The 14,570-nt window shown below is 36.1% G+C and overlaps 2 protein-coding genes across 2 annotated transcripts in view; both read left to right on the top strand.

Moving 5' to 3' along the window:
• Positions 1-3,576: 3,576 nt before the first annotated feature.
• Positions 3,577-9,099, top strand: LOC146308885 (uncharacterized). Its single transcript, XM_084746418.1, has 2 exons — positions 3,577-3,737; positions 8,605-9,099. The coding sequence occupies exon 2, from the start codon at positions 8,702-8,704 to the stop codon at positions 8,957-8,959; it is 258 nt and encodes an 85-aa protein (XP_084602544.1). The 5' UTR covers positions 3,577-3,737; positions 8,605-8,701; the 3' UTR covers positions 8,960-9,099.
• A 3,542-nt stretch (positions 9,100-12,641) lies between these two features.
• rnf224 (ring finger protein 224) overlaps positions 12,642-14,570 on the top strand; it is a 9,459-nt gene continuing 7,530 nt past the window's right edge. The window contains exon 1 of the mRNA XM_084746504.1: positions 12,642-12,959. The gene's annotated coding sequence lies outside the window, so the exon portion shown is untranslated. The remainder of the gene's footprint in view (positions 12,960-14,570) is intronic.

Below are 14,570 nucleotides of genomic sequence, written 5' to 3'. Positions count from 1 at the left end.
CCGCGGGAAACGGAACAGGAGGAGGGGGGGGGGGGTTGTTTTTTTTTTTTCAGGATGGGGAAGGCAGGTCTGCCTCTACTTGCCTCTGATTGGCTTTCCCTGATATTCTAATGCTAACCATAACCAATCACACGCCTCATGCCTAAATCTGACCAATCCAAACAACCCAAAGCAACTAAGGTGATGAGTGTAGCCAATCAGTGGCAGAGTAGGGCGGGACATGACTTCGCCATCCTAGAACGGGGGTCTGTCTGAAATAACAAGAATACGCACAGCAATAAAAAAAAATCTTTAAAAGATAATTATATGATACATTTAATATTTAAATATGAACAAACTAAAAATATAAAGAGAAGTAGACAAAAAAACGCGTTAAAACGAGTTACACAACAATCAGGATTTTTCATTTATATCTATTATATTATATATTTATGTTAGATTTTAGTGTGTGTGTGTGTGTGTGTGTGTGTGTGTGCGTGCGTGTGTGTGTGTGCGTGCGTGCGTGCGTGCGTGTGTGCGTGCGTGCGTGTGTGTGTGTGTGTGTGTGTGTGTGTAAACTCAAATAACCATGTGATTTAGGGTCTCATGTACATAATGGTTAACATCTAAAAATCATTAAAAATGAGTTTTAATCCAAATTCAGAATATTGTTTGATTTGGGTGAACATCTGTTGTCTCACAGACTGTGCTGCAGGTACAGGAGTGGTCTGTACAGGTGAGTACAGGTGAGTACAGGTGACTACAGGTGAGTACAGGAGTGTACAGGTGAGTACAGGTGAGTACAGGAGTGTACAGGTGAGTACAGGAGTGTACAGGTGAGTACAGGTGAGTACAGGAGTGTACAGGTGAGTACAGGAGTGTACAGGTGAGTACAGGTGAGTACAGGAGTGTACAGGTGAGTACAGGAGTGTACAGGTGAGTACAGGAGTGTACAGGTGAGTACAGGTGAGTACAGGAGTGTACAGGTGAGTACAGGTGTATGTGAGTCATTTATATTTTGGGGGTTTGGCTTTATTAGATAGGACAGTTGAAGAGCAGACAGACAGGTGGTGAAGACTGAGGGGACGACGGGCAGGAGACAAACCAGCAGCTGCTGCAGAGGACTGACCTTCATACTCCTCCACACCATGTGACTCATTTAAACTGATCATTTGATTGAATGTCTCCTACTGATAATTGATTAAGCATCAGTTCAACAGCAACTAATACTCTGAGTAGATTTTTAGAAGAATACTTTGTACTTTTACTTGTAATTGAGTACAGATTTTCAGTACTGCAGTTATCAGAGTAACTTGTAGAGATTAAAACGTAAAACGCTGATGATGAATAGAAAATAAACATAAATATAAAACACACATTTACATTTTAACATTTTTTTACTGAGTTACATTAAACAATTAAAAATGAAACGTTTGTTTTTATATTTTGTCCCAGTTGACATGAAAAGACGTTTGGAGGACGTGTTTGAGGACACAGCTGATGGAGCTAAAGGACCACATGATGATGAATTCCACAGAGTCATGTGGTAAACTGAGGCCCCACCTCTTTTTTATTGCACCGTAAAGCAGCTGTGTGGTCTGAGAGTGAAAGAGTTAAACAGTGAAAACACCTGGAGCCCTCAGCCAATAGGAGCAGAGTGTGGGCAGGACTCCAGCACCTGAAGAATGAGACAAGTTTCTGTCCAACCGGTTACAGACGGACACGTTTAAGCCTCCTGAGGACACAGATCAGAGATCAGCTGCTGAGACACACATGAACACATGAAACCAATCAGAATTTATTAAATATAATTTAATTTAAATAAAAGTTATAGTTTATATATAAACATCAAAAATGATCAAATAATTTATAACATAAATCAGGTGAATCATGAAATGTTTTTTTGACATAAATTCATTTTTATTTCTTTTATTTTTATTTATGTAATCAATTTAAGAGAAAAAAAACTGCTATAAGACGTCACATAAAGGGACATGTCCACTCTTTTCTGACTGGGGGACCCAAGCGACGACTCGTGTATTTTTATTCATTCATTTACTTATTTGAAAGTAGTTTTCATTTCAAACATATTATAAGAGAAGTGAAAGCCGACGTCTTTACAGACTTTCACAGCGTCGTCGTGGTGAGAAGACATTTTATTTTTTAAAGTGTCTTAATGTGAATCAACGAACCACCAGCAGGCGACAGACAGCTGAGCTACAGGGGAGTCAATCATCTGGGACACAACTTTAAACTTTAAAGGGACATTTTCATTAAAAATATACTTAACAAATTTATTTGACCACCAGCCAGCGTGAGATTTATACCACAGCTGCCAGAACAGAACTGATACTAAAATCATGTTTAATGTTTCTGTAATGATTAATACTCTCTTTAACTGAAATAATATTTTTAATGATAAAATAATATTATTATTGTTATCCATGAATTTTCAAATTTACTGTTTTCCAAAAAAAAAAACAGAAAAAATATTAAAGAACATTATTATTTCTTGATTAAGATTTCAAATTTTAGTTATTTTCTTTCATTCCTGAACAGAAAAATGAGTTTTATTGTTTGATTCATTTCAAGTTTGAGTCTAAAAAGATGAATCCAGTTTGAAATTCATCATTTCTGTTCAAAACGGTAAAACATGACTGAAAATGAAAGAGTCCACATTAAAACACTTCATGATGCTGGATGGTCTCTGAGACAAACAGGAAAAGACATAAAGTGTCTCACAGTGTGGACGAGTCTGCTTTGAGTCCACTGCAGAGACCGGTTCTTACAAAATACACCGAGGAACAGGCAGGAACCCAAAGTTAACTGACACCTCAAGATTTTAAGAACCAGAGACAGAAGGACGACCAGAGCTGATCTTCAGACGGAGACAAATGTTTCTAGATCAGAGTGTGAGAACGTCTCCAGAACGACCAGAAGAAGACGACTGATGGAACGAGGTTTAAAGAGAAGACGAGCTGCTGAAGACATTATTGAGGCCTGCAAACATCCAGAACCTCCTCAGATTCACCAGGGAGCTCAAACACTGGACTGTTGATGACTGGAAGAAGGTCCTCTGGACGGACGAGTCCAGGTTTGACCTCTTCAGTCAGCATCGTCGTCTTCATGTCCACAGAAAAGCTGCAGAACGTTCTGATGCCACATGCAGATGTGAAAAAGGACATTTTAGTTGTTTCAGTTTGTTATTTGCTAAATAAATAACAATAACATTTTTAGTTTCAAACAAGTTTTTGAAAGATTTCTAAAATATTTGTGTTTTCTTGTGTTTATGACAGGTGATCTAATAAATTTATTGAGCACTGTAGTTTTTAAACAAAGATGATTCCAATATGTGAATTTAAATGTGTGAAATAAATAAATAAATCATTACTCATTTTCAAAATATGAATTTTAGAATCAAATAAAAACAGAAGAAACAAAAAGTTACAGAGAGAGAGAGAGAGAGAGAGAGAGAGAGAGAGAGAGAGAGGTGGAGTGACCTACAGAAACAACAGGGAGGTGGAGCTCCATTGAGAATGAACAGAGAGAGAGAGAGGGAGTGTCAGCAGGTAGAACAGGTTTGGGCGAGGCAGCTTCACACATACAGTGAAAAGGAGAGAGAGAGACACAATCAGATTTTTACTGTTTCCTTCAGTTTAAACACCAAAGAAGAAGAAGAAGAAGAAGAAGAAGACAGTTTATTTTCAAAGACAACAGACTCAAAAAGAAGCAGCAGAAGAAGAAGAGGGTGTGAACAGGTGAGTCAGCTGATGTTTGCTGTGTATTTTTTGTGGGTTTAACGTGATGTGGAGTCAAACAGAGACACTCAGGACTGAAGTGTCCTCAGTGTCCAGACAGGAAACATATGTTCATCTCATTCTGTGTCACATCATACTGTTCACAGAACAGCCACTGTCCTCTGATGTCACGCTCTGATGGCGTCCTGTTGTCTTCCAGGTTGTTGTCCAATCGTTCTCATTTCACTGCTTCCTGATTGATCAGAAACTGAAAACACAATGACACAGAAAATCTGTTGCTAACGTTAGCATTCAACTGCTTCCTGGCTAATTTCACCGTTTGATAGCGTCACGTGAAACTTCAGTAAAGATGTAAATTCATTCTGAAATATCATTATACATGATGGACACATTTATTTAAGACTGTTAATGTGACGTTAACTGTCCAACCAACAAAATAAGACTTTAGTGTCAGCGATAATCTGTGTGAACACAACGCAGAACTCTGGGTTCCAGTTAGCAGAACGTCACAGAATGTTACTGACTGAACTGGAGACAGTTCGACAGCTAACGCTAATGTCAGACTACATTAGCTTGATTATAAGTGTGTTTTACTTTCAGTATTAAATGACTGTGTCCAACATGTGTGATGATATTCAGAATTAATCTAGATTGTTACTGAAGCGTCATGTGACACCATCATACAGTAATGTTAGCTAGGAAGTGGTTGAATGCTAACGTTAGCTACAGATGTCCCTCAAGATCTTCTCTGATATTGTTTTCAGTTTCTGATCAATCAGGAAGCAGTGAAATGAGAACAAAACAACCTGGAACACAGCAGGGCTACATCAAAGTGTGACATCAGAGTCTGACATCACAGGAAAACGGCCGCCATGCGAACAGTACGGTGAATGACGAGCTGTTTTAACATTTAACCGCACTCCTCTCTGTGATTAGATTTTAGATTCCAGAGTATTTATAGTCCACACTGACATGATAATCATCATCATCATCATCATCATCTTTATTTGTAGAGCACTTTTCAAACTTCACATCACAAAGTGCTTCACAAAAGCAACAAGACAAAACAGACAGGATGAAGAATCACACAGCAGCTAAAACAGATCAGGAAAGAGAAGAGATTTAAAGGACATCATTGGCTGATCTAATTTCCTCAGGCAGTTTGTTCCAGAGCCTTGGGTTCCTGACTGAAAAGGCCCCGTCCCCTTTAGTTTTCAGTCGGGCCTGTGGAACAGACAAGAGACCTCTGCCCGAGGATCTCAAGGAACGTCCTGGTATGTGAGGTTCTAACAGGTCAGAGATATATGGGGGTGCGAGGTCACTGAGAGCTTTAAAAGTCATCAGTAAAACCTTCAAGTCTCTTCTAAAACATTCAGGGAGTCGATGTAGAGACGCTAAAACAGGAGTGATGTCATCACGTTTCCTAGTTCTGGTTAAAAGTCTGAGTTCTGAACTCTGAAGTCTGTTAACAGATTTTTGTTTCAAGCCGGTCAAAAGTTTGTTGCAGAAATCCAGACATGATGAGATAAAAGCCTGTAAAATGGTTTCTGTGTCTCAGATGATAAAAACAAACTTTGTTGTATGACGTTCAAAATCAAACCACACTCACAGATTCCTAACGACAGGCTTGATATGATCCGACAGGGACCAGCAGAGGGCGGGATTTGTGTGATCATCTGCTGGGGCCCAATCAGATTTCAGTTTTGTCAGAGAGTGACCCTTCCTAAGTCCTGACCCTCTGGAACGTTTCCTGTTCTCAGACGGGAACATTTGATTGGCAAAGATCTCGTGAGAACTTGCTGCTGTATTGTCAGCTGATACTGTGACTGTTGCTATGATTACAATCTGGCAGGTTTGATCATGTTTGGGTTAAATTGATCACTGTTGATAGATCTTTCATGATTCTGGGATTACCATGGAGACTGGACCGGTGCCCAGCTGGTCAATGTGGGAAAAAAAAATGGTGGTTAAGGATAAAACAAGACATTTAAGTACATCTTTGAGAAACACTGATCAATATTTTTCAACATTTTATAGACTAAATACATCGATCAATAATGATCAATGATCATGATGGATGATGGAAAAAGGTTCAAACCTCTCAGACAAACTGGGACGTTTGGTCGCCGTCTGCTGAAACACCTAAAGTTAAGAACAAAGAACCGTCAGTGTACTGGTAAAAACTAAAGTTCAAACTAAAGCTCAAACTAAAGTTCAAACTAAAGCTCAAACTAAAGTTCAAACTAAAGCTCAAACTAAAGCTCAAACTAAAGTTAAAGACTAAAGTTAAAGACTAAAGTTCAAACTAAAGCTCAAACTAAAGTTCAAACTAAAGATAAAAACTAAAGTTCAAACTAAAATTCAAACTAAAATTCAAACTAAAGTTAAAGACTAAAGTTAAAGACTAAAGTTAAAGACTAAAGTTAAAAACTAAAGCTCAAACTAAAGTTAAAGACTAAAGTTAAAGACTAAAGTTAAAGACTAAAGCTCAAACTAAAGTTAAAGACTAAAGTTAAAGACTAAAGTTCAAAACTAAAGTTAAAGACTAAAGTTAAAAACTAAAGTTCAAACTAAAGCTCAAACTAAAGTTAAAGACTAAAGTTAAAGACTAAAGTTCAAAACTAAAGTTAAAGACTAAAGTTCAAAATTAAAGTTAAAAACTAAAGTTCAAACTAAAGTTAAAGACTAAAGTTCAAAACTAAAGTTAAAGACTAAAGTTCAAACTAAAGTTCAAACTAAAGCTCAAACTAAAGTTCAAACTAAAGCTCAAACTAAAGTTCAAAACTAAAGTTAAAGACTAAAGTTAAAAACTAAAGTTCAAACTAAAGTTCAAACTAAAGATAAAAACTAAAGTTCAAACTAAAGTTAAAGACTAAAGTTCAAACTAAAGTTCAAAACTAAAGATAAAAACTAAAGTTCAAAACTAAAGTTCAAACTAAAGATAAAAACTAAAGTTAAAGACTAAAGTTAAAGACTAAAGTTAAAGACTAAAGTTCAAACTAAAGTTCAAACTAAAGTTCAAACTAAAGATAAAAACTAAAGTTCAAAACTAAAGATAAAAACTAAAGTTCAAAACTAAAGTTCAAACTAAAGATAAAAACTAAAGTTAAAAACTAAAGTTAAAGACTAAAGTTAAAGACTAAAGTTCAAACTAAAGTTCAAACTAAATTTCAAAACTAAAGTTCAAACTAAAGTTCAAAACTAAAGTTCAAAACTAAAGTTCAAACTAAAGTTAAAGACTAAAGTTAAAAACTAAAGTTAAAGACTAAAGTTAAAGACTAAAGTTAAAAACTAAAGTTAAAAACTAAAGTTAAAGACTAAAGTTAAAGACTAAAGTTAAAAACTAAAGTTAAAAACTAAAGTTAAAGACTAAAGTTAAAAACCAAAGTTAAAAACTAAAGTTAAAAACTAAAGTTAAAAACTAAAGTTCAAACTAAAGTTAAAAACTAAAGTTAAAGACTAAAGTTAAAAACTAAAGTTCAAACTAAAGTTAAAGACTAAAGTTAAAGACTAAAGTTAAAAACTAAAGTTCAAACTAAAGTTAAAGACTAAAGTTAAAAACTAAAGTTCAAACTAAAGCTCAAACTAAAGTTAAAGACTAAAGTTAAAGACTAAAGTTAAAAACTAAAGTTCAAACTAAAGTTAAAGACTAAAGTTAAAAACTAAAGTTCAAACTAAAGTTAAAGACTAAAGTTAAAAACTAAAGTTAAAAACTAAAGTTAAAGACTAAAGTTAAAAACTAAAGTTAAAAACTAAAGTTCAAACTAAAGTTAAAAACTAAAGTTAAAAACTAAAGTTAAAGACTAAAGTTAAAAACTAAAGTTCAAACTAAAGTTAAAGACTAAAGTTAAAGACTAAAGTTAAAAACTAAAGTTCAAACTAAAGTTAAAGACTAAAGTTAAAAACTAAAGTTCAAACTAAAGCTCAAACTAAAGTTAAAGACTAAAGTTAAAGACTAAAGTTAAAGACTAAAGTTAAAAACTAAAGTTCAAACTAAAGTTAAAGACTAAAGTTAAAGACTAAAGTTAAAAACTAAAGTTCAAACTAAAGTTAAAGACTAAAGTTAAAAACTAAAGTTCAAACTAAAGCTCAAACTAAAGTTAAAGACTAAAGTTAAAGACTAAAGTTAAAGACTAAAGTTAAAAACTAAAGTTCAAACTAAAGTTAAAGACTAAAGTTAAAAACTAAAGTTAAAAACTAAAGTTAAAGACTAAAGTTAAAAACTAAAGTTAAAGACTAAAGTTAAAGACTAAAGTTCAAACTAAAGTTAAAGACTAAAGTTAAAGACTAAAGTTCAAACTAAAGCTGAGCACAGAAACTGCAGATGTCATTCTTAATGTTCTAGTCAAACAGAACGTGTCTGGTTCCACACCGCTGTCCTCATGGACAAATGATGTCATTGTTGCCAGTCATAGCTTTTGATGTTCTACTGCAGATTTCCAGAACATTTATTCCCATGGAGACTGAAAGAGAACCCTTAATGGTTCTACTTAGTAGTAATAATACATGTAGCACATGCAGATGGTTTATTTTGTGTTTTCTGTTCTTTGTTCTGTATGAAGAACGTGTTACAGAACCAGCTGTTTGTTGAGACGTTGCTGTTTACAGTGTTTGCACTTTAAAGCTCGTTAGTGATTTTCATCATCATCGTAACTTAATATCTGAAACTTCGTCATGATTTTTACTGAATTAATATCAAGTTTATTTGTGAAAACATCATATTAGTTTGGAATCATTTCAAATTACTTCAACTTGTTTATTCAAATTCAGTCAACTTAAAGTTTTAACTTGTTTTTTTTTTTACTGCTAATCATTTTTCTCTCTCTCTCTCTCTCTCTCTCTCTCTCTCTCTCTCTCTTCTCCACAGAGCTCTCTCATCCTGACTGCCTCATGCCCTCTGATTGGACGGCTGCCTGATTGATTGATTGATCATCTTTTGCTCCGCCCTCCTGTGACACACCGTGATGACAACAAAAATCATTGTCTCCCCAGATAACCCATACGCAGAGGTGAACATTCCCCGGGCTAAGCTCCGCCCCTCAGACGATGTCGCCACTGTGATTGCCAATCCGATGGCTGTAAGTGGTAACGAAGGGAACCCGTATGGCGTGTCAAGCTCCGCCCCCCCGCCACCATATGTGGTGAAGGAGGCAGGAGGGGGGGAGGAGGAGGAGGAGGGGAGGAGCCGTGTCTGCTGCTACCGTTGCAGGAGGAGGAAGTGATGTCATAGTGGCAGGAGGACTGTGATTGGCTTGGATTTATTTTTCTCTCCCACTGAGGAAACAACAAAAGAAGCAACTGAGGAAGTGAAGAAGAAGAAGAAGAGAAGGAAGGAAGGAACAATAACAACAACAATAATAATAACAACAAGAGAGAAATATAAAATATAAATAACATGAACTATGATTAAATTTAAAGAAAAAAATACATACATATATATACACAAATATATATACATATACACACACACAAATATATATATACATATATATATACACACACAAATAAATACATATATACACACACAAATATATATACATATACACACACAAATATATATATATATACATATACACACACACTGTATAGAGTCACTGGAGGATCATAGAAAATAAATAAATGTGGAAATATAAAGAGAAACAAATTTTATATTATAGTTTTATTCACATTGGCTCATTTATTTCTGTATTGTTTTTAAATGTATATTTTTGGGCTTTTTATGTTTTTGATGACAGAACAGCTGAAGATGTGACAGGAAATGACACAGTTGGGGAAACACAGCAGAGGGTCATAGGCGGGTTTCAACCCGCCACCGCTGCAGACGCCCCAGTGTTTATATATTTTCTACATATTTATTTCTATATTTTTTAAATTTGTTTTTACATTTATCCATTTATTTTCTTTCTTTTGCTTTTCCTTGAAGGGTCAAGCTGTCAATCAACTGGCTGTGAGCGGGACTTCCTGCACAGCTGATAGGTCACTTCCTACACACAAAAAACTATATGCAAAAAATAAATACATACACAAATACATGAACAAATACTTAAATGTTATCTGTCTTTATATTTCCAAATCTATTTTTAAATTCTTTTACAGCTTTATTCTTTTTTTATGGCACTCCAATGATTCCATAGATAATTATTATTATTATTATTATTATTATTATTATTATTATTATTATCATCATTATTATCATTATTATCATTATTATTATTATTATTATTATTATTATTATTATTATTATTATTATTATTATTATTGCTTGCTGTGTTTCTTTCTGACCCACAGAAACAGATTTAATTATATTATAAATGATCGGAATGATGATAATGAATTATTTCTCTGTTGTTGCTATGACAACAACACACAAGCTGATGATGCAGTTTGTGACATCACACTCTTTTTTCATAATTTCATGCAAAACAGATACAGAGGAGTTCATAGTCAATTATTATCGATTGATTATTGGAAAACGTGGTGATCAGTGATGAAGTTTTTCATTGTAAACATTTTAGAAATAAAAAAAATGCTTTTGTTTGTTTTTGTTTTGATTATGAAGGAAACGACTCATCAAATATCTGACACATGTTTCATAAACATTGTGATCGAATGTTTTGATCAATATTAATGATCATTTTGTGCTGACGAACAATGTGACGGGAGAAGTTTTGTGTTTTTTATATTTTATATTTCTGGTTTCATAAAGTATTTATATTTGTCATAACGGAGATTGAACAGTTTGTATAAACACCACAGAAGAAGAATCAGTTACAATGTTTAGAGGAAGTGATGAAATAAATGTGATGAATATTAATGAGGTGATGTCTGTTCTCTTTCATACACTGATGAATACAACACTTTGACCTGATTATTGATTGTTGATTATTGATTAGAAAGTGTTCCTTCAGACTGTTCACATCTCCACCAACCTGGCCACATCGAGCCTGACAGGTAAAAATGAGGGCACCAGCTCACAGGTAAACCAGACTCAGGTGTTGCCAGGTGCATTCAAAGACAGGTCGGACATTTGAAACTTTCCTGTCTGTCTACTCAATGATGTGTTCAATGACCACCTCAAATTGCACTGAACCAGTTAACGTTAGCTGCACGGACCAACCGTTATCGTTAGCTGCACAGACCAACCGTTAACGTTAGCTGCACGGACCAAACGTTAACGTTAGCTGCACGGACCAAACGTTAACGTTAGCTGCACGGACCAAACGTTAACGTTAGCTGCACGGACCAAACGTTAACGTTAGCTGCACGGACCAAACGTTAATGTTAGCTGCACGGACCAACCGTTATCGTTAGCTGCACAGACCAACCGTTAACGTTAGCTGCACGGACCAACCGTTAACGTCAGCTGCACAGACCAAATGTTATCGTTAGCTGCACAGACCAACCGTTAACGTTAGCTGCACAGACCAAATGTTAACGTTAGCTGCACAGACCAAACCATAACATTAGCTGCACAGACCAAATGTTATCGTTAGCTGCACAGACCAACCGTTAACGTCAGCTGCACAGACCAAATGTTATCGTTAGCTGCACAGACCAACCGTTAACGTTAGCTGCACAGACCAAATGTTATCGTTAGCTGCACAGACCAAACCATAACATTAGCTGCACAGACCAAATGTTATCGTTAGCTGCACAGACCAACCGTTAACGTTAGCTGCACAGACCAAATGTTAACGTTAGCTGCACAGACCAAACGTTAACGTTAGCTGCACAGACCAAACGTTAACGTTAGCTGCACAGACCAAACGTTCTAGCTAACCTGTCAGTGTTGATGCTGATGTCCGTTGATGTTACTATTGATGTGTGAAGAACAAAATGTTACTTAAAAAACATTAAAAATTTTCATAATTTCAGCTGTTAATCTGTTCACACATAGCAAAGGAAGGAACGATAAACATTTAATAAACCTACAGAGAACCTACAGAGAACCTACAGAGAACCTACAGAGAACCTACAGAGAACATATAAAGAGTTCAGTGTGAGGTTACTGATGGTCACATGACTTCAACAATATGTGACGTTTTTATTCTTTTCTGCTCAAATTGAATTAATATAAAAAACATACATGTAACATGATGTCATTCTGTGTGTGTGTGTGTGTGTGTGTGTGTGTGTGTGTGTGTGTGTGTGTTGCTAGGCAACTTCAGTCAGTCCACACCAAGCTGTAACTTGATAGGCTGACACCAGCAGCCAATAGAAACATGAGAGCAGCTCCACTTTCTATTGGCTTATCAGGTTACCATCAGATTATTGATCATTTAGTCTGTGTGATGTATTTTTGATCACTTATTGATTAGTTATTGATTTGTGTCACAATATTCTCACTGCTTGTTTTCTAATATATTCAGTTTCTACATCCGACAGAACATATTTCATAATTAATTATTAATCAGCTGTAACTTTTGTTTGTAAATGCATGTTTAGTCTCTGCGACTTATTTTTTCTTTATTTTGTTTTTATTCATTTTAATAGTTTTATATTATTACTATGTAGTTTATGCAAATTAAAGGGACATTCTGTGTCTGTGTGTGTGTGTGCGTGTGTGTGTGTGTGTGCGTGCGTGTGTGTGCGTGCGTGTGTGTGTGTGCGTGTGTGTGTGTGTGTGTGTGTGTGCGTGTGTGTGTGTGTGTGTGTGTGTGTGTGCGTGTGTGTGTGTGTGTGCGTGTGTGTGTGTGCACTGTGGGCCGAGAGAGGCTAAATTATTGATGGAGGTGAGTCCCTCTCTCTCTCTCTCTCTCTCTCTCGCTCTCAGAAAGAACAACGACAAGAACAGAGGAGAAGAAGAAGAGATCAAACCAAAGAAGAAGAGAGGAAAGAGAAGAAGAGAACTGAGGAGAGAAGGTGAGAAAAGACAGAAAGAAGAAGAAAAGAAAAACTGGAGGAAATGAGAGACTGAAAGAAGAGAAGAGAAAAGTTTGGCAGAGAGAATGAGAGATAAAAACAGGATAAGAAGAAAAGAAGAGTCAGAGAGAAGGACAGAAACAAAGAGAAGAGAATAAGCAACAAAAGAAAAAAGAAAACGTGGAGCACAACAAGAAAGAATAAAGAAGAAGAGAGGAGGAGATGAGAGAGTGAAAGAGAAGAAGAAATCAAGAAAGACACAAAACAGAGAACAGGACAGAGGACAAGAGTAAACAACAAAGAGAAGAAAAAGAAGAAGGAGAAGAAAGGAAGAGGAGGAGACGGGATGTGAAGATCCAGGTGAGTTTAATGATCTGTCCAATCAGAGCACAGCAGCTACAAATCAAACACTGGGTCTGATCGTCTGATTGGATGATTTGAAGCAGCTAACTAGCAGTTCACCAGCTGTGATGGTCCACCCCCAAAGAAGCCCCGCCCCTAATCATTCATTATCTAATGTACTAATTTAAAGGGCTGAGTTGTATAAAAATTCAGCACATTAGAAAATTTAAAATAACAAAATAAGCTCATCAATCAATAATCCATATTTTCTTCCATCGCTGTGTGTCAAAACAGACCAATCATGGAGAAGCAATAATTTTAAAAACTGGTCATCAACTGGTTAAAAAAATGTATCTCATCCATTCAACATGTCTGCTAACGTTAGCTACACAGACCAACCGCTAATGTTAGCTACACAGACCAACCGCTAATGTTAGCTACACGGACCAACCGCTAACGTTAGCTACACGGACCAACCGCTAACGTTAGCTACACAGACCAACTGCTAACGTTAGCTACACGGACCAACTGCTAACGTTAGCTACACGGACTAACCGCTAACGTTAGCTACACGGACCAACCGCTAACGTTAGCTACACGGACCAACCGCTAACGTAAGCTACACGGACCAACCGCTAACGTAAGCTACACGGACCAACCGCTAACGTTAGCTACACGGACCAACCGCTAACGTTAGCTACACGGACCAACCGCTAACGTTAGCTACACAGACCAACCGCTAACGTTAGCTAGAGAGACACAAAGACACACGTCTGAGTGCAAAATAACCACTGAACGTGTTTCCTTCAGTTCCACAATTTATATTATTTAAATGACTTTTTTTATTTGTAATATTTTAAAGGGACAGTTCACCCCAAAATCATGAACAAATATTTCTCCTCTCCCCTGTAGTGCTGATTATCCATCCTAAGAGTTTTGTTGTGAGCTGCAGAGTTTTGCAGATATCAGCTGTGGACATGTTTGACTTCTCTTCAATAAAATGGAACTAGATGACAGTCAGTGACAAAAACTAAACAGACGTGTTTCTGTACAGAAATCTTGAGCTCACTGCAGATGATCACAGATTCTGTGTCATGGAGGAAGTTTTTTCTTTCAGCTGCAACATAAAGACGCTGCTTCAGGGCCCTGATTGGTGCTTTTATTTTGTTGACTTCAGTCAATGACTGTGAAAATGGACAGACATGTTGGCGTGATAAAAAAACAGTTTGGTTTATAAGTTTAGTGTCTGAAAGTTCCTCTGTTTTGTTTCCATGACAACACAGTCATGGAAGTTCCTGTAACTGTTGCCAGTGTTGGGAGTAACACATTACAAAAGTAATGCAATTACAGTAATGTATTACTATTTACTGTAACGCAATAATGCATTACTAATAAAATTTCTGTAATATTATACCAGTTATAATCTAAATAACATGTTATAACACATTTTGACCTGATTAGATGTTGTTTTTTAAGAATTCACCAGCACCACGAGACAAAATACGCGAGTAAAAGTCATTTCCTGTTGCTGGGACTACAGACATGGATTGTACATTTGCGAGATGGACATACTCCCATTATTTTCAGTTCGTCAGAGAAAAGGACAAGAACATAACAGTCAAGTGTGAC

The sequence above is a fragment of the Lutjanus erythropterus genome, chromosome 20 (assembly GCF_056507025.1).
Source record: "Lutjanus erythropterus isolate fLutEry1 chromosome 20, fLutEry1.hap2, whole genome shotgun sequence".
Taxonomy (NCBI): domain Eukaryota; kingdom Metazoa; phylum Chordata; class Actinopteri; order Lutjaniformes; family Lutjanidae; genus Lutjanus; species Lutjanus erythropterus.
Note: the sequence above shows the minus strand (reverse complement) of the source record. Positions and strands in the feature narration are given on the sequence as shown.